This window comes from Melospiza melodia, chromosome 11 (assembly GCF_035770615.1).
Source record: "Melospiza melodia melodia isolate bMelMel2 chromosome 11, bMelMel2.pri, whole genome shotgun sequence".
NCBI lineage: Eukaryota > Metazoa > Chordata > Aves > Passeriformes > Passerellidae > Melospiza > Melospiza melodia.
The window spans coordinates 21,257,343-21,273,192 of NC_086204.1; the positions used below are offsets into that span (position 1 = coordinate 21,257,343).

A 15,850-nucleotide genomic window follows, 5' to 3' on the forward strand; every position below is an offset into this window, starting at 1 on the left:
ACTGTGATGCAGGCTTATGGCAACAGTCCCCCCAGTCGTGTGGGGACTGCTCTTTTGCAGCCTTTTTACTTAATTTCACCTCCCACCCCCACTTTCAGGGAGATTCTCCATCCTGTGGTACAGCCTGTCTTCTCCATTCCCAAGAACCTTCCTTTGCAGCCCATCACTGGGCTGGGTGCTGTTATAGTTTTCCCAGGCCATTCAGCTCGTGCTGTAGCAACAAGCAGCGTTCAGTGTTTTATCAGCCCCAAATGTAAGCCTTCTTCTTGTTATCCAGATTATTGACATTAAGACCTATTAAATGGCACTGGACCAGGGGTCACTGGGGGGTCTAGGTAGGCTTTCTGTTGTTGATGTCTCCCCATTAAGCCTTGGCTCACTGACAGATCTCAGAATGCAGCTGTTAATACGTGTAGTTGTTAATCTACTTGAGTCTTATTAATTCTTTATAATACATACTTTTAATTAAAATCCTGCAGCATTATTGAAAGCAGTGGAGAAGGCAAAATGTTCTCTATAAATGTTCTTACTCTCAGCACCCAGAACTTTCCTTTTGCCCAGGAAGGATTTTCCCTGTGTAACAGCCTCAGGATGCCTTTAGCTGTGCTTTCACCTACAGTCTGGGGCTCTCTGCCATTTCTCTGCCCATGGCTTTGGCCCTTTAGGTTATGCTGGCCTTCTACCAGCTGACCATTCATTAAAAACTAACACATGTGTTTGGGAGAGTCTGTGATTAAATCATCAAATTGTTTGCAAATTACTTGGGCCTGTAGCATGAGTGTGGCTGCTTTGGGGAGCTGCAGCCTCTTCTTGTGCCACTGCTTTGCTGAATTCCCTCCTCCCTGTGACAGCACATGAGATGGAGTCACTCCTGCCATTCCCATTTGAGAGGAGGCAGTGGCTGGATGGTGCCTGCCTGCCTCACCTGACTCTTCCAGCTGTTTTTATGGTATGAGAGGGGATGGGGTAATGCCTGTCTGGAGAGCTCAAGATGAAGCCATTGAGGTTCACTGCCATCACAGTTCTAAGCATCTCAGAAATTCAAGTTTATTCAGCAATCATTCAGAAATTCAAAGACAGCACTTCTGGCTTCAGAGAGGCAGCATGGCCACAGCTGGAGCTGGGTTCATTCAAGGTTCCTGCAGCACTGGCATGAAGAAATGCACTGTGATACCAGTGATGGCACCTGGGCTGAGCAAGACTCCATATTTCACTCCCAGATCTCAGGTAGGCTTCACTGGGGAGGCTGCTGGCGGTGGAGGGGGAGGTTATTTTACCTGGTTTCTTAAGGAGTGGAATTAAAGAGGAAACCTTCACCTAGCCTATTACTATTAAGAGGCTGTGTTCATGGTGTGCAGCCTGGTAACTAGTCAGTGCACAGATTCTACGGTGACCATTGTCACTCTGGACAGAATGGGTAAAATATTAACAGGCATTGCAAAATACTTCCCAGACAGTCAAACCAGCCTGCATGCCAGCAGGCACTGCTTGGTTCTGTGCTCTCCTCTCTTGCACGCTGCAGTAACCTACTGGGAGCAGGACATTTGCTCGTGGACAGCTCACCAGGGCTTAGCAAATCTTCCTAAGGCCTGCCAAGCTCAGCTCTCTAAGCGCCCCCAGCCATGACATCCATGATTCTAGGACAAGGGAGCAAGTGAGGGAGGTGTGTGGGAGTGGAGGTGTCTCCAACCAGCAAACTCCATTCCTCAGTTCCTGGATGTGCAGCTGAGATACAGGTGGTTCTAACCTGCCAGCAGGGGGTCTGGAAAAGATTTGAGACAATCCTGCCTGAATCCTTATCCTGATGCTGTGGTAGAAAGGACTAATGCAGCTCTGTAAGTCAGAAAATAGGAAAAGCAGATTAAATCCCTGTGTCAAAGCATTAGGGAGGCTCATTGTGGGATTCTATATCTTGAAAAGGATTCAGGAAAATCAGAGAGACTCTGTAGAGCAGAAACACAAAAAATGGCTTGAGGGTGGGAGGAAAAGCCTGGCAGAAAGAGAATTAAGCGACTCAGTATATTTAGCTTTTCAGAAAGACAGATGAGAGGGGGTTTGCCTGCAGCATATGTGTAGTGTCACAAAGAGAAAATGCCAGGCTCTGAAAGGCTCTTTAATCAAGCAGAAGGCAGAATAAAATGGTATGTCTGCAAGCTGAAGCCAGACACAGGGAGGTGGGATGCTCTTCTGAACGTGAGGGTGAGGGACTCCTGAAACAGACCCAGAAAAGTGGGAGTCTTCAATGATTGTCTTCAATTCAAGCCTACCTCCTCTCTTGGAAACTCTGAGTGAACCAAACATAGTGTATTGGAATTACTGCAAGGAGATGAACTGCTGAGCAGGGTGCTGGCCAGGGGCTTGCACTTGCATGACTGCCTGCCAGATGGGACCATTGGGTCACATCCTCTGAGGAAGATCCTTGGAAACCTGCTCCACTCAGGCAGAGTACTTGGGGAGGCAATCAGGCAGGCTCCAGATGTTTACCTGCTCCCAAAGAGGTAAGTGTGATTCTTTGCTGTTGAAAAGTTCTGGAGGGTGGCAGAATTTTTGAGCCAAGTTCAGATTGTTTTAACTTGTTTTGTGTGGGCCTGGTGCTGATGCTGTTTAACATTTCTGTTCTTAGAGTAGCCAGAGCACCAGATATGTAAAGTGTTCTCCACAGTCTGATCACGTTCAGAGTCTGCATTTAAGAATAAGACATGAGTGTGTGAGATGAAACAAGTTTGTTCAGAGAGATAAGACAAACTACAAGTGTCTTATAGCCCAGATTGCATTCCTTGAGCCTGTGCATCAGCAGAGGTAATCTCTGTCTAGTCATTACTGAAAGAGATCTTTGCTGTGGTATAGAGTGGTATGTAATTAATCATAAAATATTGCATTAATTAGTATTGAGTCTGATTTGATGACATTTAATTTGGGGAGAAGGATTACAGTGTGAGTATTAGAATAGTAATTTTTATAGGGTAAAGAAACAAAATGAGATTAGAAGTGTCTATGAAGGAAGCCTGGAGGCTGATGTGTATATTTGGCATCTGATGCAGATAGTTACAACCTAACTTAATTTATGGTGGGAAAAGATGCTGCTCAGCATCTCCTCATGCACATGAGGGGAATTTGCAGAGCAATTCTGGCATGCCTCAGGTGGGCTACTTTCAAAAGAAGGGCTGAAGGAAGCTTTGCTTATGGTCATGGTGGTGTGTCCAAGTCATGCTGAGTCCAACATGAGTGTCTCTGCAGCATTGATGCAGGGACACAGGGGTAGGACCCCTCACTGCCTGCTCCAAGCAGTGACCAGCCCTAACTGTCTTATGCTACTTGCTAATGCAGCCACCAGCTGTGCCCTCTGTCAGAGCCCTTTTTCTCCAGATTATGGCCAGTGCTGCTGTAGGAAATTCTCTGCAGACATGGGTAGTTACAGGTTCAGCTGGTTTGCTGCAAGTGGGTTTTGTTGAGCAGGATGGGCTAGATCACTTGCCTGATCATTTGGTCAGTTTGGCTTTAAAAAGCTCCAGAGCATTCTGGAAAGCAGCACAGCAATATGATAGGATTTAATCAGACTTAATTATTCCCCTGCTGTCTATCTCCTAGCAACATCCAGCTTGACATCTGCCTGCGAATGAAATGTGTAAGCTAAGTAGGAACATGTTCAGACTAAAGTCCTGCTACTTGAACCAAATCACGCCACTAACCATTGCCTTAATTCATCTCATGGCCATCAAACAGCTGCCAGGCGCTGGTACCTGATTTTCCAAGATGCACAGCGCTCGCCTTCCGAGTTTTTTCCAGGCTGCCAAGGAGGGTGACTTCATCCCAGGCTCTTTGCAGCACACTGACACCTGATAACGGGGTTAGAGTTTCCTGAGTGACAAACAGGGCTCAGGGGCAAGCCCCAGACTTGTCGCTGTTTGGCTTCGTGCTGTAGGTCCCCGCTTATCTCATCCGTGAAATCAGATCACCTGCTGTGCCCACACACGGCGGGGTTCAAATGCGGTACGGGGGCGGTTTAGGTGAAGCTCGGGGACAGCTGGAGCAGATGTGGCGCAGTGGCAGCAAGCAGTGCAGCAGCTCCGTGTCACAGGGACAAGGGCGGTTGAGGCAGGGAGATGAGAGCCAGCTTACGCAGATGGAGGGATGAAGAGGGGAAGAGAGGAGCAGGCATAAAGCAAGCGTTTGTGAAGCAAAACTGGGCTCCAGCCAGACATGATGTGGCTCAGGAGTCGGTGGAGCTGCTGGAAGAAATGAGCCCAGCAGCAGAGCTGGGGCCATAGGAGGAGGCTGCCTGCACCAGCCCTGGCTGCCAGCTCGCCTTGAAGCTGGAGGGAAGGGAGCTGCCTCAGAGCAACGAGCATCCTGAGCAGGTCAGCCCTTCGAGCTGGGGGTTGATGGGCCAGTAGCTTGGGGGCAGATCTACAGATAGACAGGGCTGCATGAAAGTGATCGTGTCCCCTCTCCACCTGCCTCCTCACCACATACCTCCTCATGGGGATATTGGTGTCAGTGGTACCTGGGTGCTTGCATGAGCCTGTTGGTCTCCTCTGCTGTCTCTAGAAATTGTTGTTGGCATCCAAAAAAAAACTAATGGTGTATCAGTGTGACGTGTGTCTCCCTTGTGTCTCTGCAGAGGAGAGTGGTAGCTCTGGAAGCCTGGCTGCATGGGTGCCACACTAGCAATCAACTTGTACCGACTTCATTTGTGCAGAGCACAAAGTGGGGTTTCTGGCTCTGAAAATGGGGCTGCATGAGCCCCCACCAGCTCTCCCTGTAACCAGCAGGAACTTGGCCTTTTGTCAATTCCCTTTGTCAACAGAGCTCAGCCAGCTCTGTGCTGTTCAAGGCAGTGTCTGCCATTCAACATCAGCACCTGGGCTCACCTCAGTGGGAGCTGCCACCATGCCGGACATGATCTGACTAGGATTCCCCTAAAATCACCTTTTGTTTTCCTTCTGTTATCAGACAAATGGAGGGTCACTGGGCTGGTCACTAAAGATGCAGGTTTATTCCTCACCGTTTCTTTCCTTTCAGATGACTTTCCCCTTCACGACTAATAATTTCCCTTTGTCATTCTATTCCTGAGAGGTGTTATATTAGAATTTGTCACTTGCCCTCTGCCTAAGGACCATTAGATGGTTGTGGGACCAGCAAGAACGAGGCAATGCTGTGGGAAGGTTGCGTTGCAGGCTGTTCCCAGTGCTGCTGTGCTCACAGGGCGGCTGTGCAGTGAGAAGGTGGAGACTGTCACACACCAGGAAGCGGTGGAAGCTGCACTGTGTGCGTGGCATGAGCTGTGCTGTGCTGTGGAAGGGCAGCTGGCGGGGTCCGTGCCGCCCGGCCTAGTGTGGTCCAGTGGCGGAGGCTGTGCCACAGCGGGGAGAGCCGTGCAGGGGCTGGGCAGCACCTTGCGGGGTGTGCAGTGCTGGGAGGGTTTGCAGGAGGTGTGAAGGCAGTGGCCGGACGGTGCAGCAGGGACAGGCGCTGTGCGGGGCAGCGATGGAAGCAAACTCAGGGCTGCGTTGTCGTGTCGCGGCTGCAGCTCGGCTGTGCAGAGCGGGGCAGGGCCGAAAGGCCATCGGAGCAGTGCTCGGCGGTCGGGCAGCGCAGCACCTGAGGGGAGGCGCAGCGCACTCAGTGCAGTGCCCGGAGGGCGGGCGATGCCGTGTCACTGCAGGGGCAGCAGCTGAGGTGCCTCAGCTGGCGGAAGGTGCAGCGCTGTGGGGTGACAATGCGGCACCTCACAGCCGGTACAGTGCTGGCAGGGGCCACCCAGTGCCATGCCTGGAGGCACCACAGTGCTCTGGAGGTGCCGCGGCTTGACTGGAGAGCGGTGCCGGGATTTGGAGGAGGAGCGGTGCCCGGCGGCGGCCGTGAGGGGGGAGCGGGCCCGGGCCGTTCACCGCGGCGCCACCACCACGCGCTGATTCTGGGGGGCGCTCTGCGCACGCGCACCGCCGCCCTGCCGCAGCGCTCCTCCGGCGGGGACCCCCTGCCGCGCGCCATTGGCTGCGGAAGCCTCCCGCGATTGGCCGGGGAGCGACCCCCCGCGCCGTCCCATTGGTCAGCGGCAGCCGCTATGCGGGCGGGCCCCGCCCCGCCCCCGCGCGCCATTGGCGGCCGCGGCGCCCCCCGGCGGCGGCGGGTCCCGCTGGGCGCGCCCGGCATGGCGGCGCCCGCAGCCCCGCGCCCGGGGGGCGCAGCCGGCGGCCGAGCGCCCGGGGCCGGCGGCGGCCGGGTGAGGAGGGGCGGGGGGGAGCGGGCGGGCAGGGCCGCTCACGGCGGCTGGCGCGCCGAGCGGGGTCCGGCGGGGCGCGGCGCGGCGTAGCCCGTAGCGGAGCACGGCGAGGCGGGGGCAGCCCGGCGGTGGCGACGCCGCTGCCCGTTCAAACCCAGGCTCCAGCCGGCCGCTGGCGGCTGTCAGCTGCCATCCTGCCCGGGCCCGGCGAGCCCCTCTCCCCAGGCGCCGGTACCTGTCTAGGGCAGCGCGTCCCCGCTGCGCGCAGTGCCCGGGGCTCCGCGGGGCTCCAGCCGGGAGCAGCGCCGCGCCGGCCGCTCCCGCGGGCCCCCGACCGCGGGACACCCCGGCGCTGGGGGCTCGCTCTGTGGCGTGTCGGCAGGACGCGGTGCTTGCCAGGCCTCGGCGGCCAGGGCCGCACTGGGCTCGGGTGTGTGAGGCGGCAGGAGCGCGGCTGATGCTCGCTCACAGCGTGGCGGTGACCGCCGGCTCGCCGGAGCGGCGCTGACCCTGTGGCGGCCAGAACGGGCGGCTGCCCGGGGTGGTTCTTGTTCCGCTGCTACGCTTTGGGGAACGCGTGTGTTTTATCTGGAGGAGGAGCACGGTTTGGGATCTGTGCGTTATGGTGGGTATGGGATTGCACGTTTTGGAGAGGATGCCCGTTGGAGAAGGTGGCTCCAGCCTCAACCTGTTTTTCTTTCTCAGGTCATGTAGAAGAGCGGATTTAATGTGAAGATGGGACTCTTGGTGTTTATGCGTAACCTGCTGCTAGCCCTCTGCCTCTTTCTGGTTCTGGGATTTCTGTACTATTCTGCTTGGAAGTTGCACCTTCTCAGATGGGAGGATTCAAGTAAGTAGGGGAACGGTGCAACTGTTTCTGGGCTCCCTAAATCGCCTGTTAAATAGTTGCAATAGTGGTGAGGTGGTTCTGATTTAGTAGTATTAGAGGGATGTGATTAAGCCCACTCAAATGCTAGAGCTTTTAGTATGCTTAAGGGGTCGAATTTGTGACTACCTAATGCTCTTTATGGCTTTGCTTTTATTACTGGGTACAAGAGCAGATTCATGCTTTATAAATCTAGTATTAGAGATCTCAGTTCTTGGAATATTTTGTTAGTTTATGATTCCTAATTGTCAAAATAAAGAGTTTGTATGTTGAGGCTTTTATTTCCTGAATCCTCTGTGCATTTTAACATATCTAAGAAAAGTTTGTTTTTTTCCCTCTGGTGAGTTTTGATTTCTTTCTGTAATCATCTGTGCTGGTTATCTCATCATCTTACTTTGTCCTTCAGAAATCCCCATCTTCCATTTATCTTCCATGTTATTATCTGCCAACTATCTGTCATCTAAAGGATGTCTTTCAACCTTTTTAAGTCCAAAGAGACATCTGACCTCATTGAATACAATCTGCGGATTGTACTGTGCAGTAAGGCCATAGAAGGTTACAGTTGCAATGAAATTAGGCTGAAGTTTGATTGCTCAGTTGCTGCTCTTATTTTTGTGTGTGTTGATTTTGCCTGCATGCAAGAACTGTTTATTTAAAACATAAAAACAAGAAAATAATTCCCTCCTCTCCCCTCCTGCCCAAAACACAAGCCGGCCCTCCTTGCAGCTGTTCCACAGGCTGTTTCAGATGTCTCAGAGCTGACTGTTGCTCCCTGGGTCAGCAGCTGAGAAACATTGATCCAGAACTGACAAGAAGCCGCTGGTCAAATTTCTTCTTTGCTGTACTGTGTTTTTGTGCATACTGATAGAGGTTTCTGCTGCAATGCTCCTTAAACTTCACATTTTTTCTACCTCTGTGTGCTCCCAATCTGTTGTTGTGTGCTCTTAAGAAGTTTTGCACGATGACAGATGATGCCTTGGATATGACACTTGTGCTGATGCACAAGTGACTTGGACTAGAACGAGTATTGTAAGACTAAATTTGTAAAAGAAGATGCATAGTGTTTTTCTGAGCAGGGATTTTTTCTTCCGGTTTGTGCTTCAGAGAGGGAGTTAAAAACCTTCATTATGTGTTTCTGCAGCGTAGCACTTTTATTGGCAAGATGTAGAAAACCCTTCCTGCATGAAAATAAGTACAGTTCTGGTTAAAAGAATAGTTTTTCCATATCTGCTATCACATGATGATCTCTTATGCAATTATACCACCTACCATCCTTTACTTCCTTCACGCCACCAGGAAATCATGTTGGACTTCCCAAGGCCTGCAAAAAAAAAAAAAAACTTTCATGCCACAACTTGCGTGTGATCTTTGTTACAAATGAAGAAGCAGCTATGCGTTTGTGTTATGCACCACGGTCCTGGGGAGGGTTCTAACTTTCTGCAATCCTCCTCAGATTTTGTGCCTTTAGCTTTGTGTGCTATTTGTTGTTTTACAGTCCCTGGGAGGTTTTGTGGTAACTTTGGGTTGCAGTGCAGGGTTGCAAATGTGTGTGCAGATGCTGTGGATTTCTATAAATGGAACACTTGTACCTAGAAAGATGACTCTTAAGTTGCAGCCTAGTTAGAGTGATTTCTGTTGAGTGCATTGCCTGCTTTTGGGTAACCAGGATGTTCTGACAGGAGCACTGTGAGGTGGCATAACAGAACTTTGGTCTGGTGTGTCTCCCTTTTTCCCATCTTCTGTGTAAAATGTGTCATTCATTTATTCTTGGAAGTTCAGTGCTTGCATTAAGCTTCTCCAGCCTGTACAAAGAGATGATTCTAGCTTGAGGATTTAGCTTGCTGTTCTTTATCAGTTGCCGCAATTGATTTAGGCTGTACTGTTGTTCCTTCTAGACACTTTTGTGGATTGTGTCTTAAATACTGGATGAAGTTCTTTGAAATATTAGCATAAGCAGCAGCCTAATGTAAAGGGTCAGATGTTACTTTTGAAACAGTAAGGATGGTACCTGTTTTCAGTTGGTCTTCAGGCTTTTTTATGCATCATAACCCATTTTATTTATCATGTAATTTAACACAGGATGAGCTTATGCAAATATAAAGTAGAAATTTAAAACCCCATTTTGGGAAACTTCATATGAAGAGTTAATGTTAAATAAATTGTGTTCTAGAAGTCTGCTTTGGAAGTTAACAAATGACAGATTTGAATTACTTATTTAACTGCTTAGGCCTTCTCGAGTATGTGTAATATGATACAATGTATAATGGGGCAATTATACTTTGTATTTGCTGAAGGGGAGCCTTGCTTACTTAAGTGCCCCAGACAGGTGGTGCATAACTCTTGTGGTTTTATTTCCTGAATTACAATGTAGTGTGTGACCTTGTAAATTTCCTTAAGATTGATATGATAATGCTGATGTCCCCAAAGGCAAAACTAAGTCAGATGTGTTAATTTTGGGGTCCTTAGTAATCAAAGGTTATTGATTTTGTGTGAGTTATCTTCTTATTAAGTTACTTTAATTTTTCTTTTGACTAGTGCCTTTCATCTGTTTAATAGTGACTCCCTAGCTTCAGCAGTGACGTTTTTGTTCTGCTCTTTGTGCTAGAGGAGGTATGAAACTAAGCTGATCCCAGCACCTGACACCTTTGCAATCTCTTCAGAGACTGGCTTTAGTAAACTTGACACCCGTGTTTAATAATGGAAATAAACAAATTTGTTGTAGAGTATGGTGGAAAACACTTGATCTGCTTATTTGCTGCTTGTGTGGTTTGATCACTTAATGTTTTAGAAGATGCCTCTGCTTGTCCATTCTCATGGATGAATTGAATGGTAACTGTAAAGTGGTTTACTGTGTAAACTAGTCTCCCTGACACTTGGATGTTCATGTATTTAGCTGCTAAAGTAAATAAATAGCCAAATTACTTTGTTTATATGTACATCTGACCTCTACAAGAAAGGAGGCTAAACTTGGAAATAGACTGAAAGATACACATCAATGTTTCTCTTAATGTTCCCTTAACATTAAATGTTCTCCTCTTAATGTTAACTCTGTCCTCCTTGAGTGATGCTTTAGTGAGTACTGCAAGATTATTCTCCTTCTTGTATGACTCTCCACCTTGCCAAAATACAAAGGAGAATAGGAAATAATTAATTTTTAAAAAGGCTTATCTTTACTGTGACAGGAATAGATTGGATTCAGCTCATGTGAACTAATTAACATTGAATTAAGTTCTACTCCTTCTTCTGTTCAGACAAACCTCCAGTGATTGCTACCCTTCTCTCATCCTTTTAGTGAGTATCATGGCTGGCTACTCTTCCCCAAGCCTTGTTTCATGTCAGTGGCAGAATGTTACTTCTCAGAGCAGCAACAAAGTACAAAAATAAGGGGTGTAATGCTGAATGCAGAAGGACCCTTGAGTTCTGGTGATGGTTGGGAGTACATAAGCAGCGTTTGGGACAGATTTCCTCTTTCTCTTTCCGGATGTTTGTAATGCAGCTTCAGTCTCTGACAGTAGTGGTAAGGGGCGTGCACTGGCCCTGCATGTTCTCCCCAGGCAGGCAGTAACAGTGGATTCACAGCTCTCTGAGGAAGTGTTGAGTTGCACGAAGGTGTGCTGAGCACATAGAACTGATAATGTGATGTGGGAGACAAACAAGGAAATAACTAGTTTGTAATCAGGCTTAGCTGTCCTGAACATTCTGGAAGGAACTCAGAGGAGCAAATAATTGTACTGCTGTTCCTTGTGTTTCTGGCCACTTGGTTGTAGGAGAATTCTTGCAGAGTAATGGTAGTGATAGGAGCAGGTTTTGAAGGTCTGAGACATGCACAGCAGCTCCTTTCCTAGTAACTTCCCATCCTGTTCCTTCCCTGATGCATTTGGCTCTGAGGGGGAAGGATGGTGTTGTCTGTACCAGTGTGAAGATACAGCTCGTAGGAGGGTGCACTGTTGTCTTTGAAAAGTATGGTGGGAGATGGAGTTACTTAACCTGATATGTGTGTAGCTGATTTTGCAACTTCAAAATGAATGTGTTGTAAGGAATGGTTCCATTACAAAGCATCCTGGCAATGGAAATATTGGACTCATTCCCCCAAGTCAGCTTTTACTTTTCCCTCTCTCTCAAAGTATTGAAGTAAACTTGGGACAAGGACAGTGATGCTATTTTCTTGTTCTCTATTGTATTTCTTTCTACATTAGCATTGAACTAATGTAAAAAAATCTATACTCTGCATGAAGTACTTTTGCCAGAACCCATGTTAATACAGTTTGAGCTTGTTGGTTTGAATGTGGTTTTTGAAACATCTCCAGGTATGTTCTGTTGATGTCTCCTTAAAAAAGTCAAGTCACTATTCTGTCATCTGTTGCTCTGTGTTATTTTCAACTCTAATTCTGGCAAAGCAGCCAAAGAGATAAAGCTTTGGGAGGAGATTTTCCAAAGGTATTTCAGGACCCTTATCCTTTTTACTCCTTTTTTTTTTAATGTCTGTTTCCAAGGGAACTGAGGAGACATAAACAGGCAAAACTGACTCACTTCTGGTTGCAGGTTTTTAATCTGCTTGCATTTCCATGGAAACCAGTCATGCAGCAAAAAAGGCTGAATTAATCAAAAGCAATCAAACCTTTATTATCAATATAAATACTGGTTTATCTCTTTCAAAGTAAAATGGTGCTTTTGTCAATTCTTGTATTAGGGTCTAACAATGTACTGAAGAAATGGATCTTCTTGCAAGGACTTGGAAAATGTTTACTCTTAGTCAGGTGGCTCATGGATGTGTGTTGGTATCCAGGGTGGATGGGTACAGCTGCTGTGTCTTGGGCCACTGGGAGTGTCACTTGTTCTGCGTCAAGGGTGTGGCTCTTACGTACACGGACATCTGACTTCCTTCTGTTCTTTGTTTAGTGAAGAACCAATGAAAAGACCTTCAGTTGGTGTGTGAGCAACTAGGCCATGGGGACAAACTTGTCCTCTTTGTGGAGAGAGTCACGTAATGGTTTTGTGTTCTGCTCTGACTGTCCTACTTGCCTTTGCCAGAAGATGTGAATGCAGGAGTGCTCCTATAAAAAAATAACAACTCCAGGCCAGCTCAGCTTGGCACTGGGACCATAAATCTAATGAAAGTGGCTTGAGCTGGGATGGCTGAGTTGGTGGTTAGGTGATTGAGGGAGCATATTTTTTGACAAGGCACTCACAGTGTTGTTGTGAGTGGTAGCAAGCAAATGGTGATGGTAACAATTTTAATTGCTCTGTATCTGTGGCATTAGCTTTAGAGGGGGTATGTGTGTACATTCTTTAAAGTAGACCTTACTGCTGTTGCCTCTGCTTCCCAGTCTGGAAAGCCTGAGAGACTACCCTTGTGGGCATTGCTTGGGACAGTATTGTGCAGCACTCTAAGCTTCCTGAAACAGTTGGGGATTTTTTTTTTTTTTTTGGTTTGGTGTTTTGTTTTGGTTTAGTTTTTTTTTTTTTTTCCCTTTTGTCGGGTTGTTTTTTTTTAATTTGTTTGTTTGTTTGCTTTGTAGGAAGAGACCAGGTACAGCACTGAGATGGATTATTGTGAATTCTTTAATGTCTGAGTTATTAGTAACTTCAAGTTTTGTTTCATCCACTTAGCTGTAAAGTGTATTAGTGCTGTACTTTATGCACCAAAATTGAGAACAAATGTTTAGAAAGTTCTTGTAACATGGATCCAGCTACAGTTTTATGAATCTCTTTGCTAGTTTTCAGATGCTTTGGGGATTTGAGGATCACAGTGATGCTTTTTTGAAATGCTAAAAATAGCAAGCAGTGTTATTGAGGCAGCATGCATATTAGAAACAAAGATGTAAAAATAGAACTTAAAACAAGAGTTGTCTGGTAAAGTAGCTTAACTTTTCTAAGTTTTTCTCATATTGGGCTGAAGTATTCCACTTGTGTTCAGTTAGAAACTTAAAGCTAAAGTGTACTAACTATGGTGGATAATTCTTTTATCTGTGCAGAACACAGGAAAAAATTGATCTGGTGCCCAGAAATTGTCACTGCTCAAGTTACTTTTGTGTTCCCTCTTAGCCTGCCAGAATAAGGAGCATGGCTAAACTTAAACTCCAGCAACTGCAGGACACTCAGTTGTGCTAGTATCTTTCACAGCTATAATTGTGCCAGCTATTTCTCTCTTGGCTGGAGGCTGGTGTGTGTGTTCCTGACTGCTCTTGCTGCGGCTGTTAAACGTAACCGCACGGAGCTGCTGCCCGGCTCAGCCACGGCAGCTGCCCGTGTGTGTGCCACCAGGACAGAGGAGACAGTCAGCTCTCTGAATGTGAATCGCAACCCAGGAGACTTAAAAACCAATTTCAGAAATTCACGAGTGCCTCTCTGTCTTTTAGAAGGCAGGACTTCACAGGACAGACAAGGAACATAGGGGAATGCAAGTGCCTCATCTTTTTCTGATCTGTTACTGCTTATTTAGTGAAATGCCCAGCATTACTTTATGACCCAGCTGTCTCTCCAGGAATTTTGAGTGCTGGTATAATGTTAGCAGTACTGGACAAAACTCTGCAGGGGCAATGGGAAATGATGCATGGCAGAGCTGTTGAGAAAGGAAGCAAGTATAATGTGCCTTGTCCTTGGGATTTCTCCAGAGGAGGACACTCCCTGAACAGTATTCTGGCTTTAGGAATATATAAGGAGCAGGTTTAGTGAAAGTCATTAAGGGCATAACACCCTAAGCATGTTGTGGCTTGAGGGGTGACTGTAACACTCTATCTTAATTTTGGCTTTTTTGGGTTACTGTTTTAGTTGTGGATGAGTGCTGACCTTTTAGGAAGATGGAAAAGTGAGGTGCAAGAATACTTCTCCATCTCCCTGCTTATGGCTGGGCCATATTTTTGCATTTTGAAATAAGTAAGTTGCTCTTGCTTCTCTTGACAGCGACTGTCTTGATGCTATTTGAGTCCCTTTCTCTTTCCCCCATCTCTTCATTTGTGTTATTAGTCATGGATGCAATTGAGGAATTTGCCCAGTTTAAAACCGAGTGTGATATTTGTTTGTTTCACTCAGCTGACCTCAGCCTGGCTTGGTGTTTCACTTTCTTCACTTTCTCAATTTGTGCATTTTCTCCCCAGCCTCCCCACAAATTTTTGGGAAGGGTATATTCCTGTGACTTTAGATGTGTTCATAAGGAGCAGTATTTCAGTGTCTTACATGCAGCTGAAGCTGTGTCCTCCAGTATGGATTTGCAGAGGTCAAAGTCAGCAGTTTTCCATATTCTGGAAATGCATTGGAAGTACATTGCAGTGAAAGCACTTTACCTCTGGTAGCAATTGCTCTGCAGCTGAGTGCTTTCAGAGGTGAAAGGATTTATTCATCTCAGCTGACTGTGAACCCCTTAGCAATGTGTTCAGCTGGAAACAATACCTCCTTGTGAGAGCTGTGTCATCTGTGCTAGCGAGTGCTTCTCTGCCTCTCCTCCTCACTGTGCATCCTCCTCCTCTCACCTGTACCATTGCAGCACTGCCTGTAGTGATTAAGGTATTGCCAGCCTCAATGGGAGCTCCCCCCACCACTCATTTGATAGAATAGATGGCAAATTTTCCCTTGACTTTGATACAGACATGCAGGCTTTGGGCACCTTCCATGCTCATTTCAGTTCTGCTGACGTTGGGACAAAGGAGGTAATTTGTGATTTGTCTCAAGTTGGACAGCTGCTGCTGCTGCTGTGATCTAAGTGTGGCCTTGGTACTGATTCTGACTATGCCTGTCACACTTAATGATGTTTTTCAGAGATTTTTCCTAGTTTGTTATCTTCTGTCAACACTGTCACTGTAACATCTCATTTTTGTCATTTTAGTCTGGGTTTACATCACAGTGTCAGGCTGAGGCAATAAAGCAGCCAAACAACCTGGGTATGACTTGCAAGGACAAGTACACTTGGGTCATGAGGTCTAGCTCTCTATGAATTATGTATCTCTTCTGCACTTCAGAAGGAATGTAATTGTGCATCCAAGCAAAAAGTAATTTGTACTGTGCATGCATATCCTGAATAGATAGCTTGAACCTGAGGTAGCTGATTTCAAGTGGTTACTCCTTCATGGCACCGGGTGATTACATTGCTTTTGTGTGCATTGCTTTCCTGAGAGAGTAACAGGATAGTGCCAAAATCCTAGTCAGGTACAGAAACTACAGGATGTTTCTTAAGCAGTCCTTGGTATTTTGCATAACCAAAGGCCTCAACAATCCAGGAAGTGTATATCTCTGAGGGTCAGAATTTAGCATTCCTTGCTCAGTTCCAAAAAAAAAAAAAAAAAATCAGAATGTGTTAAAATCATCAATTTCCATTTTTAAGTGCTTATAACCATGCATTTTTAAAACCTTTTTCATATCCTGCTGGGATCCCTCCTACTTTAACTCAGTTCTGTTAGAGCATGTCACTTTTTCACAATTGTTACCCTGTGAGTTTCAGTGTTTGGACACTGATTAAATGTGAGTCATTAGAGCTGCAGCAGTGCAGGAAGTGTACTCCTTAATCACTCACAGAACAAAAGAGATAATAACTACAGAAAAGTTTAACTGATATCTTATCTAACTACAGTGAATATGCATGTTCCAAGGAGGATCTTCTTTCAAAGCACTATGAACAGATGCATGTATGCTTTAAAAGAAGTAGTGAAAAAAAGATGGTACAGAAATTAATAAAAAACTGAGTTTTACTAACAGATAAGTAGCTGATGGCTGCCTACTTCTGAAGGCTTACCCTTACTGTTGCA

The 15,850-nt window shown here is 46.7% G+C and overlaps 1 protein-coding gene across 7 annotated transcripts in view; it reads left to right on the forward strand.

The window, feature by feature from the left end:
* The first annotated feature begins 914 nt into the window (after nucleotides 1-914).
* Nucleotides 915-15,850, forward strand: part of ST3GAL3 (ST3 beta-galactoside alpha-2,3-sialyltransferase 3) — a 172,364-nt gene continuing 157,428 nt past the window's right edge. The window contains exons 1-2 of one of the 7 annotated variants that reach the window (XM_063165932.1): nucleotides 915-1,227; nucleotides 6,932-7,076. In XM_063165932.1, the coding sequence (XP_063022002.1) occupies nucleotides 6,962-7,076 (115 nt within the window). In that variant the 5' untranslated portion in view covers nucleotides 915-1,227; nucleotides 6,932-6,961. Of the gene's footprint in view, nucleotides 1,228-6,172; nucleotides 6,227-6,749; nucleotides 6,852-6,931; nucleotides 7,077-15,850 lie in introns of those variants that run through there. The other 6 variants (XM_063165931.1, XM_063165937.1, XM_063165930.1 and 3 more) reach the window with 6 other exon arrangements.